General features: G+C 52.2%; 1 protein-coding gene across 3 annotated transcripts in view; it reads right to left on the minus strand.

The window, feature by feature from the left end:
• Nucleotides 1-20,630, minus strand: part of SLIT3 (slit guidance ligand 3) — a 610,083-nt gene that overhangs the window by 76,347 nt on the left and 513,106 nt on the right. For all 3 annotated transcript variants that reach the window (XM_079918438.1, XM_079918437.1, XM_079918439.1), the window contains 6 exons: nt 13,487-13,637; nt 12,230-12,304; nt 5,206-5,349; nt 4,304-4,447; nt 1,461-1,624; nt 250-382 (listed from right to left, as the gene is read on the minus strand). In XM_079918438.1, coding sequence (XP_079774564.1) covers nt 250-382; nt 1,461-1,624; nt 4,304-4,447; nt 5,206-5,349; nt 12,230-12,304; nt 13,487-13,637 — 811 coding nt within the window. The remainder of the gene's footprint in view (nt 1-249; nt 383-1,460; nt 1,625-4,303; nt 4,448-5,205; nt 5,350-12,229; nt 12,305-13,486; nt 13,638-20,630) is intronic.

The raw sequence follows: 20,630 nt of genomic DNA on the forward strand, positions 1-20,630 counted from the left end.
AAAACGAGACAACCGCCCTCCCACTTGTACTCCAGATACTCGTCACCTGCCAGGCAGAGGCTTGGGGAGGGGAGCTTCCTGTCCCCGTGTGCAAGCTGCTGCCTGCCCCCTGCTGAGGCTCTGATACCACCTTGCTGGGACCCATTCAGGTAGGGCATCCCCAGGCTGTCTTGCTTGCAGGGGTGAAGTGTGACGGATGCCCGTAGTGGCGGGATTGCGGGGTGTCGGTGGTGGTGGGGGGGTACTTACAGCTCCGTCACGTCCTTGGGGATGCCTTTGGGGAGGGTGCGGAGCCCCTTGTTGCTGCATCGCACCACCGTCTCCATGCAGGTGCACTGCTCGGGGCAGCGCGGCCCCAGCTGGCAGCTGCTCTCATCATTGCCTGTGGAGAGCCGGGGAGTGAGCATGGCGCAGGGCTGCGAGGCCCAGTCCCCGACCCAGCTGCCTGCAGGAAAGGGAAGCTCTCCGCTTCGAGCCAGAAGTGGGAATGAGGAGCTTGCTGGTCTTATCCGTGGTTGGAAGGGAAAGAAGATGCACCTGGGTTGGGGAATAGGGCTGCCCATCTTCTACCACATTTAACATAAAACAAAGACGCTAAAAACTTGATTAACCAGGTGTTAGATATGGAAGAGGTTACTGTTAACCAGATCTGGATAAGCCAAATTGACTGAAGGAGTGGTCAGGGTAGGGACAGGGCCCTATCTACTCCCCTCCTTCTCCCTCTCTCCACACCTCCCACTATACAATCCCCCTGGCGTGGTCAATGTGTCCCCAACCCCCCATTATACCTTAACCTCAGTTAATCTACAAACCAGTTCATCCGTCTCTAGATAACCTAAAGTTGACCAAGTAAAAACTGTGCTGGCTTGAATTTATGCCAACAAATACGCCCTCTGGAATCCTGACACTCAAAGACTTGAATCTTCAGGTATTCGTACTGCCTAGCCAGTGACAGGAATTTCCCAGAAGCTCATCTTGAAGTCTGTTTCTCATGAGCACATACTCTCAGCCTCATGATGATGCAGGCAGGAAAACTTCGGCCCAGGGCTCCCATGTACAGTTGTGTAGGTAGCGTACTGCACAAGGGTGCCCCACCATCTAATGGGCGCCAACCTCACTGTGGATACGGCAGATTAAGATATTTGGTACAACAGTGTCTTCACAGATGGCTGTAAAGTACCTCGTTTTAACGAAAGCAGTACATTATGACAGATTTCTGACTGATGGAGGTCAAATGTCTGTAGAAAGAGGCACCTGTTCTTAATTTGCACGACAGAGTCATGTGGGCTAGAAGCAGGCCTGCAGAGCCCTCCAGAGCTCGGGCTGCATGCTGAGGGCAGAGGAGAATCAGATCTCAGGGTGGCCTGACCTGCAGTTACCGCCTGCCTGCACCTCTTTTCTCTTGTAGCGTCCTTGTCTTCCCAGGTGTTGCTCCCCTGCCCCGCCCCCAGCCTTCTTACCTTCACAGGTGAAGTCCTGGATGGCCACGTCCTGGATGGGAATCTCCTTGAGGAAGAAGGGCTTCTGGCACCGGGGGTTCCCACTTACGATTCGCCTCTTCCTCAACCACTTGCCGAGCCAGGCCAGGTGGCAGTTGCAGTTGAAGGGGTTGGACAGGAGGTTTCTGGGAGGAGAGAAGGGCCCTCTCTGAATGGTTAGCCTCTACCCTGTCCCGTGGGAGCCGGTCCTGGGATCCAGGTCTGCAAGCCTAGGGCCTGGCTCTCCAGGCAGGTCTGCTTCCGGTTCAGGGGAAGGAGAAAGGACGAAGGAGGTAGAAGGTCTGGGAAAAGGAAGGCGGACTCTCTTCTAAAACGCGGAGGCAGTCTTTGCAAGGGTCTCATTCCAGACCTCCGCGGATGGATACAGTCGCCATCCGTCCTCTCCTTTGTTTGATGAGCCCCAGCTGTGTGAACTGCCTCAATTCCTCCCCAGAGATTTTCTTACACTTAGAGCCTTCACGTGTGCTGCTCCTCCCGCCGGGGATGAATTTCTCTACGGTGTGCCTGGGTGGCCCCTCCTCTTCCTTCAGCCCTCAGCTTAAATGACCCCTCCTCAAAGAAGCCCCTCATCTCAAGGGAAATGAAAAGTTCTGCCCTGTCCCGTTCTCCCCCCTCATTCCCCTTCATTTCCTCCACAGTATCCATCCGAGCTGGGAACCCCTCCCTCCTTGGACTCTCAATTCCCGGAGGGGAGGGACCAGGTCTGTCTGTCCTGCTCTGTGTCTCCAGGAGCTAGCAGGACATCGGCATAGGCACTTTATACGAATCTGTCAGATGCAGTGATGGGACAGGTGGAGGGATGAGGGCAGCTATCACTTTCTGAGGGTTTTCTAGAGGACAGGAACTGGGCTGAGCGCTTTATAAATCCATTTTCTCATTCAGACTTGTCACAGCAACCCTAGGAAGGAGGGGCCAGTATTCTCATCTCACAAATGAGGAATTTAAAACTGAGGGAGGTGACAGAAGAGGGCTGGAGAGCCCTAGAGGGGCTGCGGTTTGACATGGCAATTAAGGTCTCGGGAGTCAGTCCTTCCTGGGGTTGATTCTGGCTCTGACACTCAGTAGCTGTGAGAAGGTGGGCAAGTTCCTTCCCCTGTCGGAGCTGGTTCCCTTCATGCTTTGTGACGCTAGCCCTCTTGGCATCGTTCGTGTCTTTGGATTCCCAGTGCAGAGGCATCCAGGAGGGGTGAGAAGTGGGCTGAGATCAACCAACCCACCCATGCTAGTTCTAACCCACTGTCCTCTATCTTCATGTCACTCATTCATTCAACTCAACCACTTATTCAACCATTATATAACGGGCTTAGTGCCAGGCTCAGGTGTAGGCACTGAGGATAGAGGCGTGAACAAAACAGTCATATATCCCCGTACTTCATCCTTCTGGAACGTATGCTCCAGCTGATGGGAGGCAGACAATATGTAATTAACAACAAAAAGTACAGTATGTTAGGAAATGGTCAGTGCTATGGAAAAAATTAGAAGAGCAAGGCTGGAAGAACTGGGGGTGATAGCACAGGGGTGGAATGGGGCTGAGGCAACTGACATTTGAGCAAATAATAGGAGGGGAGGGAGCCAGGGGGAGGGCTTTCCAGGTAGTGGGAACAGCCAGTGCAAAGTTCTAAGGTGGCAGTGGGCCTGGGGCGTGCGCAGAACAGTGAGGTCAGTGGGGCTGGAATGCAAGGAGGTTCTGAGGGGCTAGACGTGGGGCCTTTAGGACGTTCTGTAACTTTGGCTTTTATCGCCAGTGGGGTGGCTGTATGGGAGCATGACCACGGGCAGCAACAGGAGATGCAGCAATGGCCTTTCTCTTCTGTCTTCCCAAGGGTCTTTGGAGAAGGGAAGGGAAGGAAAAATGAACCACCAACTAAGGGTAACAGAGCCCCACAGAAATACTATGAGAAACCGTAAAAGCTAACATGTGCTGAGTACTTCTTATATCTCAGGCCCCTGCTGTGCATTTTACCAATATTGACAAATTCAGTCCTCATGACAATCCTACGAGGTGGATTATGAGAAGGGACAATTCAAGCACAGAGAGATGAAGTAACTCTTCCAAGACACACAGCTAACAGGAGGTAAAGCCAGGATACGGACCCAGAAAATCTGGCTCTAGAGCCCAAAGCTTTCACCATTATTCTAAACAGCCTCCCTTACCAATACAGTGAATATTGTGGGCAGAGATATTCGTCCAGAAAGCTAGATTCTAACTGGTTCTGACACACGTTTAAGCAGTCAGTGACATCAATTTAAAACCCCCGTCACGTCGTGTCACCGGCCTGCTTAAAACCTTCTGTGGCTTCCTGATGTGTTTTGGATAAAGACCAAAATGGCCCACGGCAGTCCTGTAGCCTGGCCCTGGTCTCCACTCCAGCCTTGCCCACTCTGTACTATGACCACATTGGACTTTGCTCAGTCCTGCATATCTGCTCTGCTTCAACCTAGCACAGGGCCTTTGCACATGCTCTTCCCGCCGAAAGAAATACACTTCCTGCTTTCGCAAACAAGCCAACTCCCACTCACCTTCCAGAGCATAGCTCCAGTGTTCCTCGACAAAGCCTATGTTAGGCTCTCATATCACTGTGGACCTCCCTTCTGTGGCAACTCGCTATGCTGTGAGCTCCAGGAAGGAGGGTCCACGTCTGTGACTCCTCAGTAGCAAATGGTGCCTGGCACATGGAGGGAGGCTGCCAAGTGTTTAAGTTGACAGATGGATAGATGACCTTGGGCCAAATATAGTAGGGTGCTGTGAGAGGAGAGGTCTGCAGGAGAGGAGCCCTGAATGAGTGCGGTCCAGGGGGACTTACATGGTGGACAGGGAGACGAGCGTGGTGAAGGCTCCGGGGGTGATGGTGGTGATGCGATTGTCGTAGAGGGACAGCAGCCTCACTGAACTCAGGCCAGCAAAGGTGTCATTGCTCACACAGCTGATCAGGTTACTCCTCAGCATCCTGCAGGGAGAGGGGTGGGTGAGCAAGCACGGGTGTCATCCCTTCCCTCCTATGACTGTGCCACACTGGTGTGTGTGTGCGTGTGTGTGTGTGGTGGGATGCTTCTGCCAAATCCAAGCTCAGACCAGTCACGTTGCTGAGGTTTGTCCTGTGACAGCTGGGCCTGGGGCCCCCCTGGGGCCCCCTGCAAACGTGTATGCACATTCTGGGCTGCAGACGCTGTATGTACAGTAGAAGCAGGTGTCATGCGTGTGTATGTGTACATATGTATGTCGTATGGTGGTTAGTGTATGTATGTATATTTGGGGAGGAGAGGGAAGAATCAAGATGTGGCTGTGGACAGACATCAGCTTGTGTGTGTGCTTATATGCACATGCTTGTCTGTGTATATCCACATGTTCCATGTGTGTCTATATGTCATCTTCATGTACATGTGTAATGCCTATGTTTGTGTACATGTGTGAGTGTGTGCCTGTTTCTGGTATGAATCTACACCTGTGTATACACTAGGGCTAGTGTCTTTTAGTGTCTGTGTCTGTGTGTGTGTGTGTGCGTGTGTGTGTTGGGGGGAGCTTAGCATGCTACGTTCTTTCCCATCCAGGGCTTGGAAATGTCTAATGTCTCTCCGGCTCCAGGATTCAGCAGGCCAGGACAGCACCCGGGCCTAGTCCGCCGCCCGCCAGCCCTCACAGCCCCTCTGATGCCCCTGCTCTCCCATCTCCCCCCCTCTGGCCTTGGCCCAGGCCCTGGGAACTCACAAGGTCTTGAGGCCGCTGAGGCCACGGAACACGCGCCCATGCACTGTTTCCAGCTGGTTCCCCGTCAGCATCAGCTCCTGCAGGCTGGCCGCTCCGTCGAAGGCACCCTCTCTCACCTCCTTGATCCTGTTGTTACTCAAGTTTCTGGAAGGAGGGGACAGAACAGGTCAGGACGCAGGGAGGGAGTGGCTGGCCCTGCAGCCAGCTGGGGACTCCGAAGTGCCCCCTGGCCCGAGGACTGGCTGGTGGAGGCTCCACCTTGGGCTTCCCGATGTTTGGTCTTCAGCACCTGTGCCTCAGGAAGCAGGGAGCCCAGCGCCCCCACGGGGTGTGGATGGGTGGACTACCTGTGTGAAACAGACTGTGTAGCATTTGAAGTCTTTCAGTACAATTGTCTTTTCAATGCCCCGGGGACTGGCAGGTTTCGAATGGTTCTCAAACTTATTTTCTCTCTTCCACGGATACCCTCACTGAGTAGTGATTCTCAACAGGAGAGCTGGAGGAAAATACAAAACATGCCTGCTCCCTACGGGGTGAGGCATTTGTAGAATCTTCGACGCTTTCACCATCTGAGATCCCTGATATACATGGACCCTTTCTAGTTACTACAGTTTCTGCACTTATTACGTACTAGGCACCACGTGAGGGGTTTGACCAACAGAATCACATCAGATCCTCCAAACAACGCCCATCAGATGGGCATTATTTTTATCATTGTCCCGTTTTACGGATGAGAAGACTGAGGTTCAGAGAGACTCAGTAACCTACCCACAGTCACACAGCTGATAGCACTGGGATCGGAGACCATGCTTTTGGGCCCATAGAAAAGCCTCCAGTGAAGCGCTTTTCCCAAGTGAACGTTCCTTTGACGATGTGGATGCCCATCCCTTCTATTACTGCTCTGCAGAATTCAGGATTTGGAACGTGGTGTTTTCCTAAGTGGGCTCGGTCCTTTCAAGTCTCAGTGCTGCCATTTCCAATACTGCCCTCGAGCCCTGAGAGCGGGCTCTCCCCTCCGACCCCCAGCCACCGCGCGGCAGGCTGGATGGGATAACTGAGCAGCAAGCACGTCCTGCAGAACTGTAGGTGCTGCTAGCGGCCGGGGGTCTCCACAGACCACCCAGATGTTCAGGCCTGAAAGGTAGCCCCAGCTGGCTGGCTGGAGCAGAAAGTGATGGAGTTACAGAAGCTGAGGGAAGAATGCAGCTTCCCCAGCAAACATCCTGGGGGGCCTTGTTCTGTGAACAGGAGACCCGTCGGTGGAGACACAGCTGCTAACCGGCTGAGCACCCTGAGCTTGTTAGAACTGAGGGCTCAGGAGAGATGGACCAGCTGGCCCATTGTACTGCTGGACATACTGAGGCCCAGGGAGGGGAGGCCACTGCTCCTGGTCACAGAGCACTGAAAGGGACATAGTGCTCCATGAGTCCCTGGTACTACTGCTTCTCTCAAGTGCCCTCCTCGTGCAGCTCTGGCCTGACTCACGCTCCCCTGGGGGTGAAGCCTCCTATAGGGATGGTTCAGAGCAAGTAAAGTTCAACTGGGTACCCAAGGGCTCGATACAGGTTGCCTGCCTGCCCTCTTCCCAAATAGGGACTGGGTGTGCGGGGGTGGCAATGCCCACACCTGCGGGCAGGTGTGGAGGAAACAGTTCCCAGCCTCGCATTGTCTGCTCCCTCTGTGCTCCTGGTCACGGCCTTCCTCGCCTCCCTCCTCCATCCTGCTGAGAAAACAGGTGCAAATACCCCTCAGAATCCCTCCCCTGAGATCTGACAGAGCTGGGAGCTTCTCAAACTGGATTTCTGCTCCCTGCCTGACTCTCTTGCAACTCAGCCGGTCATCTTATAAATCCTGGTTAGCCCTGGTCCACGATAACTCGGAAATGAAGGCAATACACAGGGGAGACTGCAAATTACCCCCAAGTTCGACATGGGAGGAGAGAGAAAGACTTTCCCAGCACCTATAACTCATCCAAATGCTGGAGCTTCTCCTCCAGCTCAAAAGAGTTAGGCTTCTTGGGGAACTGAAGTACATGGGGTGGGCAATGAAGATGAGTTATAGCAGCTATAAGAAGTGGGAGGTTCCCATTTCCTGACATCTTTTTCTTTAAACGAGCAGAATTAACATCACATTACTGTAAGGTTTGCGAACTGGATTTCCTCGGGCTGGGAGAATGGAAAACATAAGGAGCGTGAAGAAAGGGGATAGAATTTTCCAGAAGACCAGGCTGCTGATCTCTCTCCATCCATCAAAGCACCACACAAAACTGCAGGCAGCTTGGGTCGGAGGACAGAGAGACAGCAGCTTGGGGCAAGAGCTCCAGACACAAAAAAAGGGTTTTGTAAGAGCTCCGTCTTATTCTCAGAGCTGTATCTTCCTGCAGATGCCCCCAGATCCCAGGAAACCTCCAAACGCAAAACTAAGGGCACTGAGCCTCTCTCCATTTTTGTCTCTGCAGACCCACCTGAAGGATTACTGCTTCATCATGGCTTTGACTCCAGTGAGGATGGGAATCTCACATCTGAAAGGACCCAGCCTCAGACACGCCCACCCTAGGCCAGGGCTGGCTCAGAGCGGTCCACGGCAGGACAAACCCAGTGCTCGGCCACGCCGCCTCGGCACACTGCTGGGTGTATCTTTCAGAAACTGTTCTTATTGTTCCCAAGAAACACCGAGGCCCCTGGAGGCTGGGGGATTCATCTCTGGAAAGCCTGAGTCTGAAGAGGCGAGCCTGGACTTCTTCTAGGTCCCTGTCTCTTCAGGTTTGTAGGACAGCCCATACATAAACTCTGGCAACAGAGAAGCATCTGTAATCCTGTTTAAAAGTCCAGTCCTCAATGGAAATACAGTTGGGAGAGAGCTAAGCGGAGTTTTCTGGAAGCCGAGGATACTGGGTCATGATTGAGCAGCACACTGGCACCCTGTCAGGTCGGGGAGGTCCTGTCTACCTCCCTTATGGACCTCTCCGGCCCCCTGAGGTGGAAATTCTACTTCGAGCTGGGGTTACAAGCTCAAACGTCCACAGGGTCCAGGCAGGTGACTTAAAATTGGAAGCAAGCCCAGTGGGGACGGCAGTGATCAGGAAAGCACGTGGCCCAGCTAGGGGACAGCCGTTCCTCAGCTCAACTCGACTGGAGCCGTTTGGGAACATGGGCTCCGTTTTGACAGATCCTCTGATCTTCCCAAAGGTGCTAGAAATCCGCATTTATTTTTCCGTGGAAACTCCTGATTTTTAAAAGAGGGCAACTACTTCTTATTAAAAACACAACCATCATGGACCTAGAGTCTGTCATACAGAGTGAAGTAAGTCAGAAAGAGAAAAACAAATACCGTATGCTAACACATATATACGGAATCTAAAAAAAAAAAAGGTTCTGAAGAACACGAATAAAGACGCAGACGAGGAGAATGGACTTGAGGACACGGGCAGGGGGAAGGGTAAGCTGGGACGAAGTGAGAGAGTGGCATGGACTTATAGACACTACCAAACGTAAAATAGATAGCTAGTGGGAAGCAGCCACATAGCACTGGGAGATCAGCTCGGTGCTTTGTGACCACCTAGAGGGGTGGGATAGGGAGGGTGGGAGGGAGGGAGACGCAAGAGAGAGGGGATATGGGAACATATGTATATGTATAACTGATTCACTTTGTTATAAAGCAGAAACTAACACACCATTGTAAAGCAATTATACTCCAATAAAGATGGTAAAAAACAAAAACAAAAAAACACAACCACAACCACCAAATCCACCCTTGGGATTTGATTTTGGCTAGAGGGGTGCTAGGTTTCAGCTTCTGCTTGAGATGCTCCTTCAGTGTAAGAAGTGATCTGAAAGTTGGCCCGAGAGAGGCCGTGACCCCACTCTGAGTGGGAGGTCACTTGAAAAGCTACCTTGAGTTACCACAGTCCTAATAACCTTTGTGGGGAACAGCTCACACCTCTTTTTGCATCCCTTAGTGATACTTATGAAATCTCATTATTCCCACATGACAGGAAGGGGCACAGAGGTTCAGAACAGTCTGGAAAGGCACCGCAGAGTCCAAACTCCTGGCCGTGTGTCCACTCCCCTCTGCCTCCGTGCCCTGTCGGGGTGCTGCCGTCCAGACTGTAACCTTAGGGCCCTGGCTCCACAGTCCCTGAGGAAGCTGAGCAGCCTCAGTCACAGGCACTGCCGGCTTTAAGCACCCTGATGGGCAGAATTCCCGCTGACCCATCACCTCATGGGAGTGTAGGGGTGGTGACGGGTCCTGGCAAATAAGGACTGTTTACTTAAAAAGTCTGCCCTATTGGGACACGTGCTTGGCTGGCTGGCACCATGTGTACCTGAATTTAGGCACACACACGTGCACACACGTGCGCTTACTGCCTTCAGGTGGTGCGTGCGCTCCCCAGCTACTCTGCACCGTCACCGCTCCTGGCTTGACTTTTAAACTTGCACAGGTTACTTCCTGTGTTTCAGCTTCCTCATTTGTAAGATGAAGCAATCTCAAAGCTGTTTTGTTTTTCTTGGTGAGGGGTAGTTGCCTGAATATCAGCAGAGTCTGGCGCACAGAGTAAAGTGTTTAGTAACTGTTTGTCGCCATTATTATTATCGCTGCCTTGCACCCATTCCCTTTCCACAGGGGGTCCTGAAGGCATTTGAGTTTGTAACTCCTGTTTTCAATGTCTAGCCATCTGCTCTGGGTGACTTGACCCAGATGTCCTCTTTCTGTCTTCCAGCACCTTCTCACTGCGGTCCCATGGACAGAGGCCATGTCTTTCCCCTTATCTCTTATACTTACTTCTGGTCCTCATCACACCTTACAAGGAAGGTGGACTTGTTTCTATTATGAAAGGCCCAGAAAGGCTAAGGGCATTCCTAGGGTCACACAGCAGGCGTGGGGCAGAGCTGAACTCAGAACAAATGCCGGCCTGCCTGTTCTTCCGCCATACTTGGATTTCCAGCTGCTCCCGTGAAGGGAATATCTGACAGCTCTGACCTTCCTTCCAGCATGGCAGACGCTGGGAGGAACTTAGTGACATCTGCCCCTTTTCGCGAGGACTCGGCCTACATTTTGCCACAGTCCGCACCACTCCCTTTTGTGGCTTGGATGCTGAGGCTGGGAGTTGGCCGCGACTCATCATTGCATTTGTGCTGTTGTTTTTGTTGGTGTACAGAAACAGTTCTTCGTACTCAGGTCCCTGTCAAAACTAGGAAGATGAAAGACTCAGAGTGCTTGAGTTTCACCTAAAATGGGAGAGCGCATATTTCTTCATGGAAGCAAAGACTTCCATCATCCTGTTTACTGTGCAAATATGCACTTGGCCAGCTTTACTTGTTTTAATACATGCCTTATCTCCATGGGCATGTAAATTTGTTTTGAGGTTAAAAAAAAGTAAGCATTTTGTTTTGAGGTTAAAAAAAAGTAAAAAAAGTTTTGAGGTTAAAAAAAAGTAAGCATTTTCGGGGGTTGAATTTAAAAGGCAGGTGATGGGTGATGTCTGTGCTGGGTTCCTGAAGCTAGAGGTGGGCTTGACCACTCGGACAGCCATGAACCTCACCAGGACCCACGTGTGTCCTCCCTCTGCTGCCCCCTCAGTTACAGTGCTCTCCACTGCTCTCAGTTACAGAGTTGTCCCTGAGGTCGTGGCCAAGGTGGCAACTGTGGGCAGGGAGGGAATAGCACTGATGCGATCCAGGTGCTGCCCAGGGCAGGGGAAGGTCTCTCTCCTTCTTGCCTGCAAGGGACTGATGGGTGGAAGAGTGGAGAGCAAAATAAAATAAGGGTTACGGTTAATTCTCATTATTCATCGTGGTTAAGCTCTACAAAGTCACTGGGCAAGATGAATTAGTGAATGCTGAACCACTGCTCCTAGGGGAGCCTCTGGTCACCCTTTTCATTAACCGATCAATACCTAACCTTGTTTGATGCATGTTTCTGTTTAAAGACATCTTACTGAATATATATTGTTGATTTATTTACATTGCGCTCACAGCCAACAGCACTGTAACTCTTGCCTGAACAAAGCTTACGTAACACGTATTTTCTCCGTAAGGCACATCACAGCCTTCCTGTGCTTAGGATCACTAGACAGCCCTCCAGTGCTATGCTATGGGGCCATTTTAAACAGTGAAATCACCCACAAAAGCACAAACATGCAAAAAAAAGAAATGTGGCACTATATACATTGTGGATTGGACACTTGTTTACAGTCTGGGAGCTGAAACAAGAAATCAGAACGTGGCCTTGTTTGATTTCAGCTGGGGACATGCATGTAGGAGGACTCAAATTTTTGGCTGCCCTGTCTATGTATATGAATGACCATGAAAGCACTGTGCGTATTGATTCTGAGATTACACATAAATGTTAGTGAGTAAGCGAATCAGCAAATACAGGGTCTATGAATAATGAGGCTTGACCGTTTTCCTTTGTTCCAGAGGCAGACTCAAACTCTGGGGCTGGGACATGTGGAGGATGGGGTGGGAGTGGGGAGCAGGGTCAAGGAGAAGGGAATTAGATGGCAAAGAGCCCCCTGTCCATGCTGGTACCTCTGCTGGCACACCTGGGAAGGGAAGGGGAGGGGGAAGCAAGGCCAGCTGTGTACCAGCGTGCTTACAGAGGAAGGAGGTGGGGCAGCTGTGGTGTCTCTGCTCCAGTGTGTCTCAACCATGTGGAGGCCTTTAGGGTCCATCTAAAAACAGACCTTCTGACTGTTACCTCATAAAAATTACTAAGTGATGTGATGTGCACCCTAGATCCCCATGTCCCATTGCTGGTCCTCACCTGAGTCCCTCCGACCACCCACTGGGGTAGACTTTGGGTGTGGGGTGGAGGATGGGGGTGAGCAAGGATAGGGTGAGGGTCAGGGATGGTGCAAAATGTGTGCTCTGCCTCTGCATGGTCCCGCCTTAGTGTCTTGCTTCCCAGGACGTGCCCATAGCGGGGTCAGGAGGAGACTGGGAGGGGCTGCAGTGGAGGGAGAGGGAGCCGCCCGTGCCCTGGTGTTCTGCTCCGGTCTGCCAAATTCCTGAGACTGACTTACATTTTCCGCAGGTTGGGCAACTTCTTGAAGATACCAGTGGCCTCTAGAACAGATATCTCATTGTCGTTCAGTCGGCTACATGGGAAGCAAGCAGATGAGGCGGTGGGTGAGCTGTGGATGGGGCACCTCCCCCATTGGTCCCCCATCCCCCCGTGGCTTCAGCTGAATTGCCACCTGGACCTCACTCAGTCCAGGTCAATAGCACCATAGAAACCCTCCGTGTACCCCATCAGCATGGGGGGCCCAGCAGCAAGAGGAGGGGTGTGAGAAGGGGCCAGAAAGGAGAGGAAGACCCTCTGCCGAAGGCGGATTCAACTTTTTGAACGCTCAGCACTTAACAGTCAAGTGCCAATGATTTGCCTTCATTTTGTAGGGGTACCAATGACCACTTAAACCCCCAGGGAGGTTTCCCCAGGTTCTTCCAACTCTCCAAGCCACTCAGGTCTTTCCTGACCACATCCCTCTGCTAAGGGCAGCTCAGGGACTCCACGCCCAACATTCATGTAAGCTCAGGGAGAGCAGGAGAGAGTCAAAGATAATAATAATAATAAATAAAGACCACCGTCATTTATGCAGGGCTTAGTCCATGCCAGGATTCAAGATAAAGTCTGTGCTCGCATCCTCTTACCTAATCTTTGTAACCCCCGTAGGAGGTAGGTATTAACACCTCTATTCTATAGCTCAGAATCTGATGCTTAGATCTGAGAAGGAACTTGCCCAACCTCAGGAAAACTGGAGACGACAGGAGTCAGGCCCAGATCCGTCACCCCTGCCCCCCACCCCATGCTGTAACTCTGAGCTCTGCCACTTCTGGATAAACCAACATGCCTCTCTATTAGCATGGATAACCAGAGGCTCCGATATACCTGATCGTTCTAGCTGTTTTTTCACTTTAGGACAGTCATTTATGCGCTATCCATCTTTCCGGTTATGTTGTAAGCTTCCTAAGGGCTACAAGGGGTGGTCTGCTTAGTTCATCATGGAAAAGGGTGGGCCTGGCACAGTGCCTGGCTCGCAGCGGGTGTTCGGAAAATCTTTGTATCAATAGAATGAATGAGCTGTCTGTATTTGTGAGCAAGCTGTCCCCCGCGGATGCCTGGGGGAGTCTGCCCTCGTCCTGGGACGCACGGGACACCAAGGAACACCCAGGTGACTGAGCTGGGAGGGGGCCACCTCTAGGAGCCCACACCCACCCTGGCTGGCTGAGGGAGACTGGGCGTGGGGACGTGCAGGGGCTCCCGCCTGGGCAGCACTCACAGGTCGGTGACGTATTCGGGGAGGTGGCTTGGGACACGGGCCAGCTTCTGGTTGGAGCAGTCCACGATGGTGCCCTCGCAGCGGCACCTGTCCGGGCACACGAGGTCCATGAAGCACTCGCTGCTGAACCTGCTGCGGTAATCCTCCGAGCCTGGGGGGCGCCAAAGAGGGGGCGTCAGTGGCAGCCGGTCCGGCATGGGGCGAGGTTGTGGGCACTGGAGATGGGGAGACACGGGGCGGGGGGATGGCCCAGTGACAGAGGCAGCATTGCCCTCATTTTTTGGCCACCTTGCTCTGCCTTCCCCGCACCCCAGCCTCCAGTCTGCTTGCTCTCCCTTTGGTCTTTGTCATTCATCACTTTCCATCTAATGCCACAAGCTCCGTGGGCTCTTAAGTTTCTGTGGGTCATGGACCTTTTTGAGGTCCCTGTACAGAATTTGGTCTACGATTTACGGGGGGTACTTAGTCCATGATGTCCATGATCCATGGGCCCTCTGAATATTCATGAAAATCCAAATGAAGAGATTTTGATGGGGTTTTGATGGGAGCTACGCCAGGGGTGGGAATGAGGTCAGGGAAGAGGGTCATACACTGAGTTGTCTTCAGGGACAAAGCAGGTAATGAAACGATAAAGGGGGCCCAGCACATGGCCATCAATACCCTTGACACCCGGTTTCATGATTGGGAAGCAATCAGGAGGGTTGGGGTCCTGGGGAATTGAAGCCCACTGCCTTAACATTTGGGATTTTGGCTCAGGGTCGCCTGATACTTCTTTTAAAAAAATACTGGTGATGAATGCAAATGTAAGACACTGTAAAGACAAGTACAACTCTTGCGAGGGTTAGATGTACCTGCTGCCTTTGAGAGGAAGCTCTGTTTAACTACAGTGAAAAGCCAGTTCCAATGAGCTAAAGGGAGTTGGAGCTAAGATTAATGTTTGAAATCGAATTTTTCTGGAGGTTACGTACACAGTGATGGTAACAGGGCCAATGATGCGCCGTCCTGAGAGATGCCCCGAGGAGCTGCTTTAATGATCAGAAATGATCCCCTGGCACCTGGGCGAACCTCTGTGAGACCACAAACCTTGCCCGAAATAAAAGGGAAGCTCTGGTTCTCCTATCAGACACGAGCTAGTTGATGGGGGTCGGGTCTCTTTTATTTTCACCCTCAGCGGTTCCTCGGCACAATGCCGGGCACGAGAGCTCGGCTCACATCTGTCCAGTGCATAAATGGGGTGTCCTTAGCACATAAATTGTTCCATACATGCGTATTTCTGCAGTGTTGCAGAGAACGTGAAGGTCATTTGTTTGCCTGGCTAGTTGAGGTGGACCTTGGCCATCTTATGTGCATTAGGAGCAGAACGGGGCATCTGCAGTACAGAGGTTTTAGCAATAGAAGGCGTGGATTTGCCCAGGCTTTGCCACTTACTAGCCTCAATCTCTCCACGTGTAAAACGGGAATCACATACATTGCCCCTATCTCACAGGGGCTGTGAAGATTTGAGGAAGATCAAGGTGGTGGAGAGCCTCTGGAAAAGGGTCAAGAGTTGTACAGATGTTTGTGATTCAATTTTTGGGGGCACCTGGTGGAACACTTGGCATGTCAGAAGCCGTTAAAACATCGGCGTAGTGAGTGACGATAGCTGATGTGTACTGAGCGTGGATCACAAGCAGGGCACTGTTCTTTGAACTTCAAATGGGTGAGCCCATTAAACCTTCACAACACTCTGAGGCTATTATGACTCCATGTTATCAATGAGGAAACTGAGGCCTGCAGGTCACTCAGGACGTGGTAGGGAAACGAACCCAGGCAGGCTGCTGCCAGGGCCCATGTGACTAATACTTTGCTTTACTGCAGATGTGCTTTTGGACAAAACCTTAATCCCAGACCTAGGAATGATCATAAAGTCAAGTTGGTGGAGGTGAACTGAATGGCATTTTCCCTCAGTGGGCTGCAGGGAGACAGGAAGCAGATGTCTCCACTGCCCTCTTGGTTTCTCACTCCTCACGTTTTCTCCCCGTGGTAATGCCTGATTGGGGATGGACTCGGTGGGTCTCTGATTCTGAAGTGACATCATCCACCTAAAACAGAAGGTCAAGGCCTGGACCTGTCTCTTTCCCCCTTTGCTCCTTCCCCATTCCCCTCCTCCATCTCACTTTCCACCCGCAGGCTTGTGTGAGCAAAATCCAAGCAGGTATCCCAGGTGTTCTGGGCGGCTCCCTGGTCCAGTGCGTTATGCAAATTCCTTGCCCTTGGCTTGTCAGCATCCGTCCCACTGAATGACTCTGACCTGGGCTGTTTCCGGCCCCCCCACCGCCGACGCATCAGCGTGCTGAGTCCTGGATGAATTTCATCGCGCAAACCCTGCTAGATAACAACCCTCTCTCATTCCCCACGGCGGTTCCCCACGGTGACGGTGTGAAGGGGCTTTTCGTACATATGCACGTATTTTTCCTTTGAGAAGGCGTCTAGGATGGGATCCTTGCAAAGCGGAGGAACCCTGAGTGATCAAAGCCAGAAAGACAGGAGGGAGCACAGTTTGCTCGCTAACACGATGAGCCTGAAGACGTGCACCGGCTGGGCTGCGGCTGGGGACAGCCGCCGATTAAATGCGTTTTCGTTTCAATCAAGGTGAGAGCGTCTGTAGTTAGCAGGAATCGCTCTCTGTAGTATACTTAGATTATAACTGGCCGACCTGTGCAATGGAGCCGCTGACCCATTTTAATGAAATGATTTTGCAATTAGATTCGATGGACTAATGTGTTCTTTCCAACATTTTTCCCCCTGCTGTTTTGGTTATTGCCCTGGTTTGTAATAACGAGGGGGTCGGAGTTTGGTATTTTATATGAGTGGGGCCAGAAATGTTAATACGGCGTATGTACAACACTGAAAGAGTGCGTTCCCCAGTCGGAGCCAGCCTGAGATGCCAGGCTCCATCACTTCATATTTCATTACCCAAACTACTCAGGGTTTCTCGGAGCCATTTGTTATGCCTAATGCTCATAACTACCCCAAAGTATTTTTAACTTTTCCAGAGCTTTAAAAGTCAATTTCAATCTCAATGCATATTTGTCACTGCCAGAAATACTTAGTAGGAGAGAAGTAACTGAAATAGGCCGTTGCTTCTTCTCTTTAGGGGAGTTCAGACAGGAGAGATCTCGGAGGATTTGAACAAGGGCCATAAAACTAGACGCCGGCTGAAATGGGTCTTGGGAGAGCTGATGTCACCTGGCATCTCCCCTGCTCCTGCCCCCGTAGCCCTCCTCCTCCTTGGTGGGCAGCTCAGAACGACGACACTTGGGACGTGAGCACAGAGAAACTTCAATAGACCAGGGGAGTGGAAATCCACAGCAATGCGGTTTTATTATGAATCCCTGCCCTGCCGCCACTTCCCGGGAGAGGATGTATGTAACGTTTGGATGGTCAGGGGCTTGGGGCAGGTGGGGAGTCAAAGCTCCCATCCTTTGGATGGACTTGGCTGCAGAGGCCAGCGCTGGGCCCAGGATGGCTGCTGTCACTAGCAGTCCGCATTTTGCATCATCCTCTGGGCAACCAGTTTGTTTAATGGAAGTCACAGATGCACGGTTATCAGAGCACCAAGGACCTGCCAACGCACGTGTCCAGAGTTCTCCTCTTCTACCTCCAATACCCCTAAGGTGGGCGGGATGAAAGAAGGAGGAAAGGAGCAGAAAGAGGAACTGCGGGGGGAGTAGGAGGCCTGCCGGGGCTCTTCAGCTTGAAAGGACAAGCAAAGGTTATAGGTCATGAATGGAATCAAGAGAACATTGCTAGGTTCACAGTTATCCACTCGTCGGCAAAGGCCAGGTGACCAGACACCAGTTGGCTGGAAAACACCAATTGTTTACCAGGAGTTTGGAGACTGGTTGGGCAGGCAGCTGTCCTAGTAAGTTCTCCCTGTCAGAGTCTAACATGAATGCAGCTATCTGCCTGGAAGCAGAGGGAAATGGCCATGGCCTGCAGCCGGTCACTGCCTGGTCACAGCCAGCTGCCGGAGGACCAGGGAGGCACCTGTGGAAGGGCACCCTGTGGACCCGCTCCTGAAGGCCTGGCCCTGGCACGGTGGCAGCAGTGCCGAGGAACTCAGAACGCCCTCTCTGTTCAGAGGGAAAGAAAATTTCTCTAGGCCCGAGGACTTGTTCTGTACCAAATGGGTCTTGGTATATTCATGCTGGAGGGGAGGAGCCATGTAAACAGGGATGCTTGCTCAAGTCTTTTCCTATTAACAGAAGGAAGTTTGAAAGGGAGTGTTATTTTTTTCAACTCCCTATCGAGTCAAGTCAAGGTCTTTCTGATTTCATAACTCAAGGCCAGGGGCCTGTCCGCAGCTGGGAAAGCTGAGGAGTACAGTCGTAAAGGGCAGCCATGCTGGAGTCCAGTGACCCTGGGCAAGTTAGCTGGCCTCTCTGAGCCTCGATGTTCTCATCTGCAGAATGGAACTTATAGGGTTGTTGTGAAAATTAAACAAGGTAATGATGTAAACTAGCTCAGCACCCGGTCTATAGTAAGCACGTGAGAAAAGAATTCAGAGAGGTAAACAGGACTTTCCATTCCTCAGCAATGGCTGGGGCCCTGGCTCTGAGGGGTAACCCGAGAGAGAGGAGACAGTGAGAGTCACACATCGCCATGGAAGCCCAGAGCCCGGCTCCTGGCTCAAGCCAGGGCCCTCTCTCACATGGGACAGCACACACATTCCACGGCATGAACCAACAGCACAATCTTCCGGTGACACTGGGTCTAGGATTTATCAAGAAATAAGCAGCACGGGAGGTGCCGAGACGCCCCTCTCTTTATTATCAGGGGCAGTGGGCTTCCGCACAGACCCCACACGGCACGGAGCTAGCACCGCTGAGGAGCCCAGCACTTTCGCCTCATGTTAGCCGTGCTTGGAAGGTCAAGGAGACAGCTTGGACTTTAGGCTGCACGGGGACCAAAGTACTTGTGAGGAGAGGGGGTCAGTTCCAGAAGGAGCCTCCGGTTACATCCAGTGTCTCAGACTCATGGCAGTTTCATCATTCTCATGCTCACATTAAGTCCTAATGCTTCCAATAAGGACGGTAGGTGGAGGGTGGGTACCAGCAGTGTGAGCTTTGCGTTAACTGCCACGTGGGAAAATGACCTTGGGCTGGGACTCTTCCATGAAACAAAGGGCATACGCCTTGGGCATACGTGCTCTCTTCAAGAAGAAAAACAGTGGTGTCTGAGCTAGACCTAGCTACTTTACCACTTGGCTGGCATCCAGACTAGATTTGGGGGATGGCAACTCCATCTGGGATAGAGACGTGGACGCAGATCTCAGCTTGTCCCCCGTACGCTGCCCCATCCCTATTTCAGCCCAGATCTGCTACCTGGAGTTGGAGGTGCTCTGTGAATCCTTCGAGACTCCCCCCCCCCCACCCTTCGTGAGGCTGGACCGAGAGAGGCGGGCCTGGCGGGTGGTGGGCTGCGGTGCTCCAGGGCAGAGAAGAGGTGTCCAGCGGTGGCGGGCCATGCTGCAGGAGAGCGCGGTGCTTTCCGCGGTGCTTGACAGAACCATGTTCCGTTTCCATCGTTCCACCACATGGTTAGATCAAGCACAAAGGAAAGCCCCGCGGCGACTGGTCAGAGTCAAGGTCAGGAAGCAGCGTCAGAGAGAGGACAGGAGCGCTCAGAGGAAGCAGCGTGGAGAAGCGGAAGCCGGAGCAGGCCCCCACTGAGCGTGATTAGTACCGAGAGCGGGGTTCCACAGGAACACGTCCGGAGACGGGAGCCCTACCGCCCTTCACACCCCGCCCCCGGGGAGACACAGGAGGAAGGGAGAAGAACGGGTGGGAGGCCACTGGACATCCCTACTCAGGAGTATCAGGGTAGAACAGATCCTTCCCAAGGGGAATTATGACCACAAATGTCTGGGATCGTTTCGCAGGCCTGAACTGAGCCTCTGAACCCCATTCAATCACACCGTTAGATGTGCCAAGACGTCCAACTTAGCAGAAGCATCTTCTGCATTCTCTGCTGCCTAGGGCCCATCCCATAGCAGAGTGGTTCCAGGACAGGCTGTTCCCCCGGCGCCTTCAGTAAAGAGACAGGTCATGGTTCCTAGGGGTCTAGCAAAGCTGCAATGCTCTTCTTTAGAAAAAGTCCCTCTGATGCCTCCTCAGTATCCTTCAAGGCCCCCAGAAACCCCTGGCTGACAGATGTTCCTCACAGATCAATCAAGGTATAGTAGAGAAGGGCTGTGACATTGAGAGAAAATCCATGTTCCTAGCAGGGAGAAAGCTGGGGAAGCCCCAGGGCCCTGGGTTTGGGACTGAGAAACCCACAGTCACAATGATCGTGACAAGGAGGTTCTTTCAAACGAAGAAAAGCAAAGAAAGTGGAAGATACCGGGTTCTAGGGTCCTTCCTGACTTCCGCCATGACTGTAAATCATGGAGCGGGCTGGGGAGACCAACAACCGGTTGTTCTTGATGCCATGGGTCCAGGGAGGGTGCCCAGCCTTTACACCCTTATCTGCAAAAGGTCAGCGGCCGTTTTTATGAATTTCCACCCAAGCCATGAAGAGATGTGTGCATCTTGAAGAGACCAGAGTCAGGGCATCTTGAAGAGACCAGACTGGGACCCTCACTGCCCTGCCCTCTGACAGGAGCGACGGGGTCCCCGTTCCTCCACAGTGTGTTTTTGGGGCAAGGTGGTGACAGCATATCGACGTGTATAGGTTATCTGTGACGACTGACTGGTTAGTGCAAGTCACTCCGCAGCTCCGGATCTGGCTCCACCTCTTGCTAAGCCCTCCCATCCGACCAGCTGGAGCTGGCCACTATAATTTAGACTCCACTCTGCTTTGAGCGCCTCCGGACAGGCAGGGCTCTGCAAACACTCTGGTTTGGGGATTTCGTATTCAAGTTGGATCAGGTCCTCAGCACCAGTGCAGGGAAAATCCAGCCCTTTCATGCCCCCGTCCCCAAGCTTTAAAATTCCCCTCCTTCTGTTTGGTTTCCTTCAACAGAAAGAAATGGAGGGGGCCAGGAGAAAGTTATCAAGAAACTTCTCAGTATATCAGAAGTCCTGGGTTACACATCTTGTCCTGAAAATACCACTCTATAATCTTAGATAAGACTTCCTGCTGTGTGAACCTCATTTTCTTC

This window comes from Stenella coeruleoalba (genome assembly GCF_951394435.1).
Source record: "Stenella coeruleoalba genome assembly, chromosome: 3".
NCBI classification, from domain to species: Eukaryota; Metazoa; Chordata; class Mammalia; order Artiodactyla; family Delphinidae; genus Stenella; species Stenella coeruleoalba.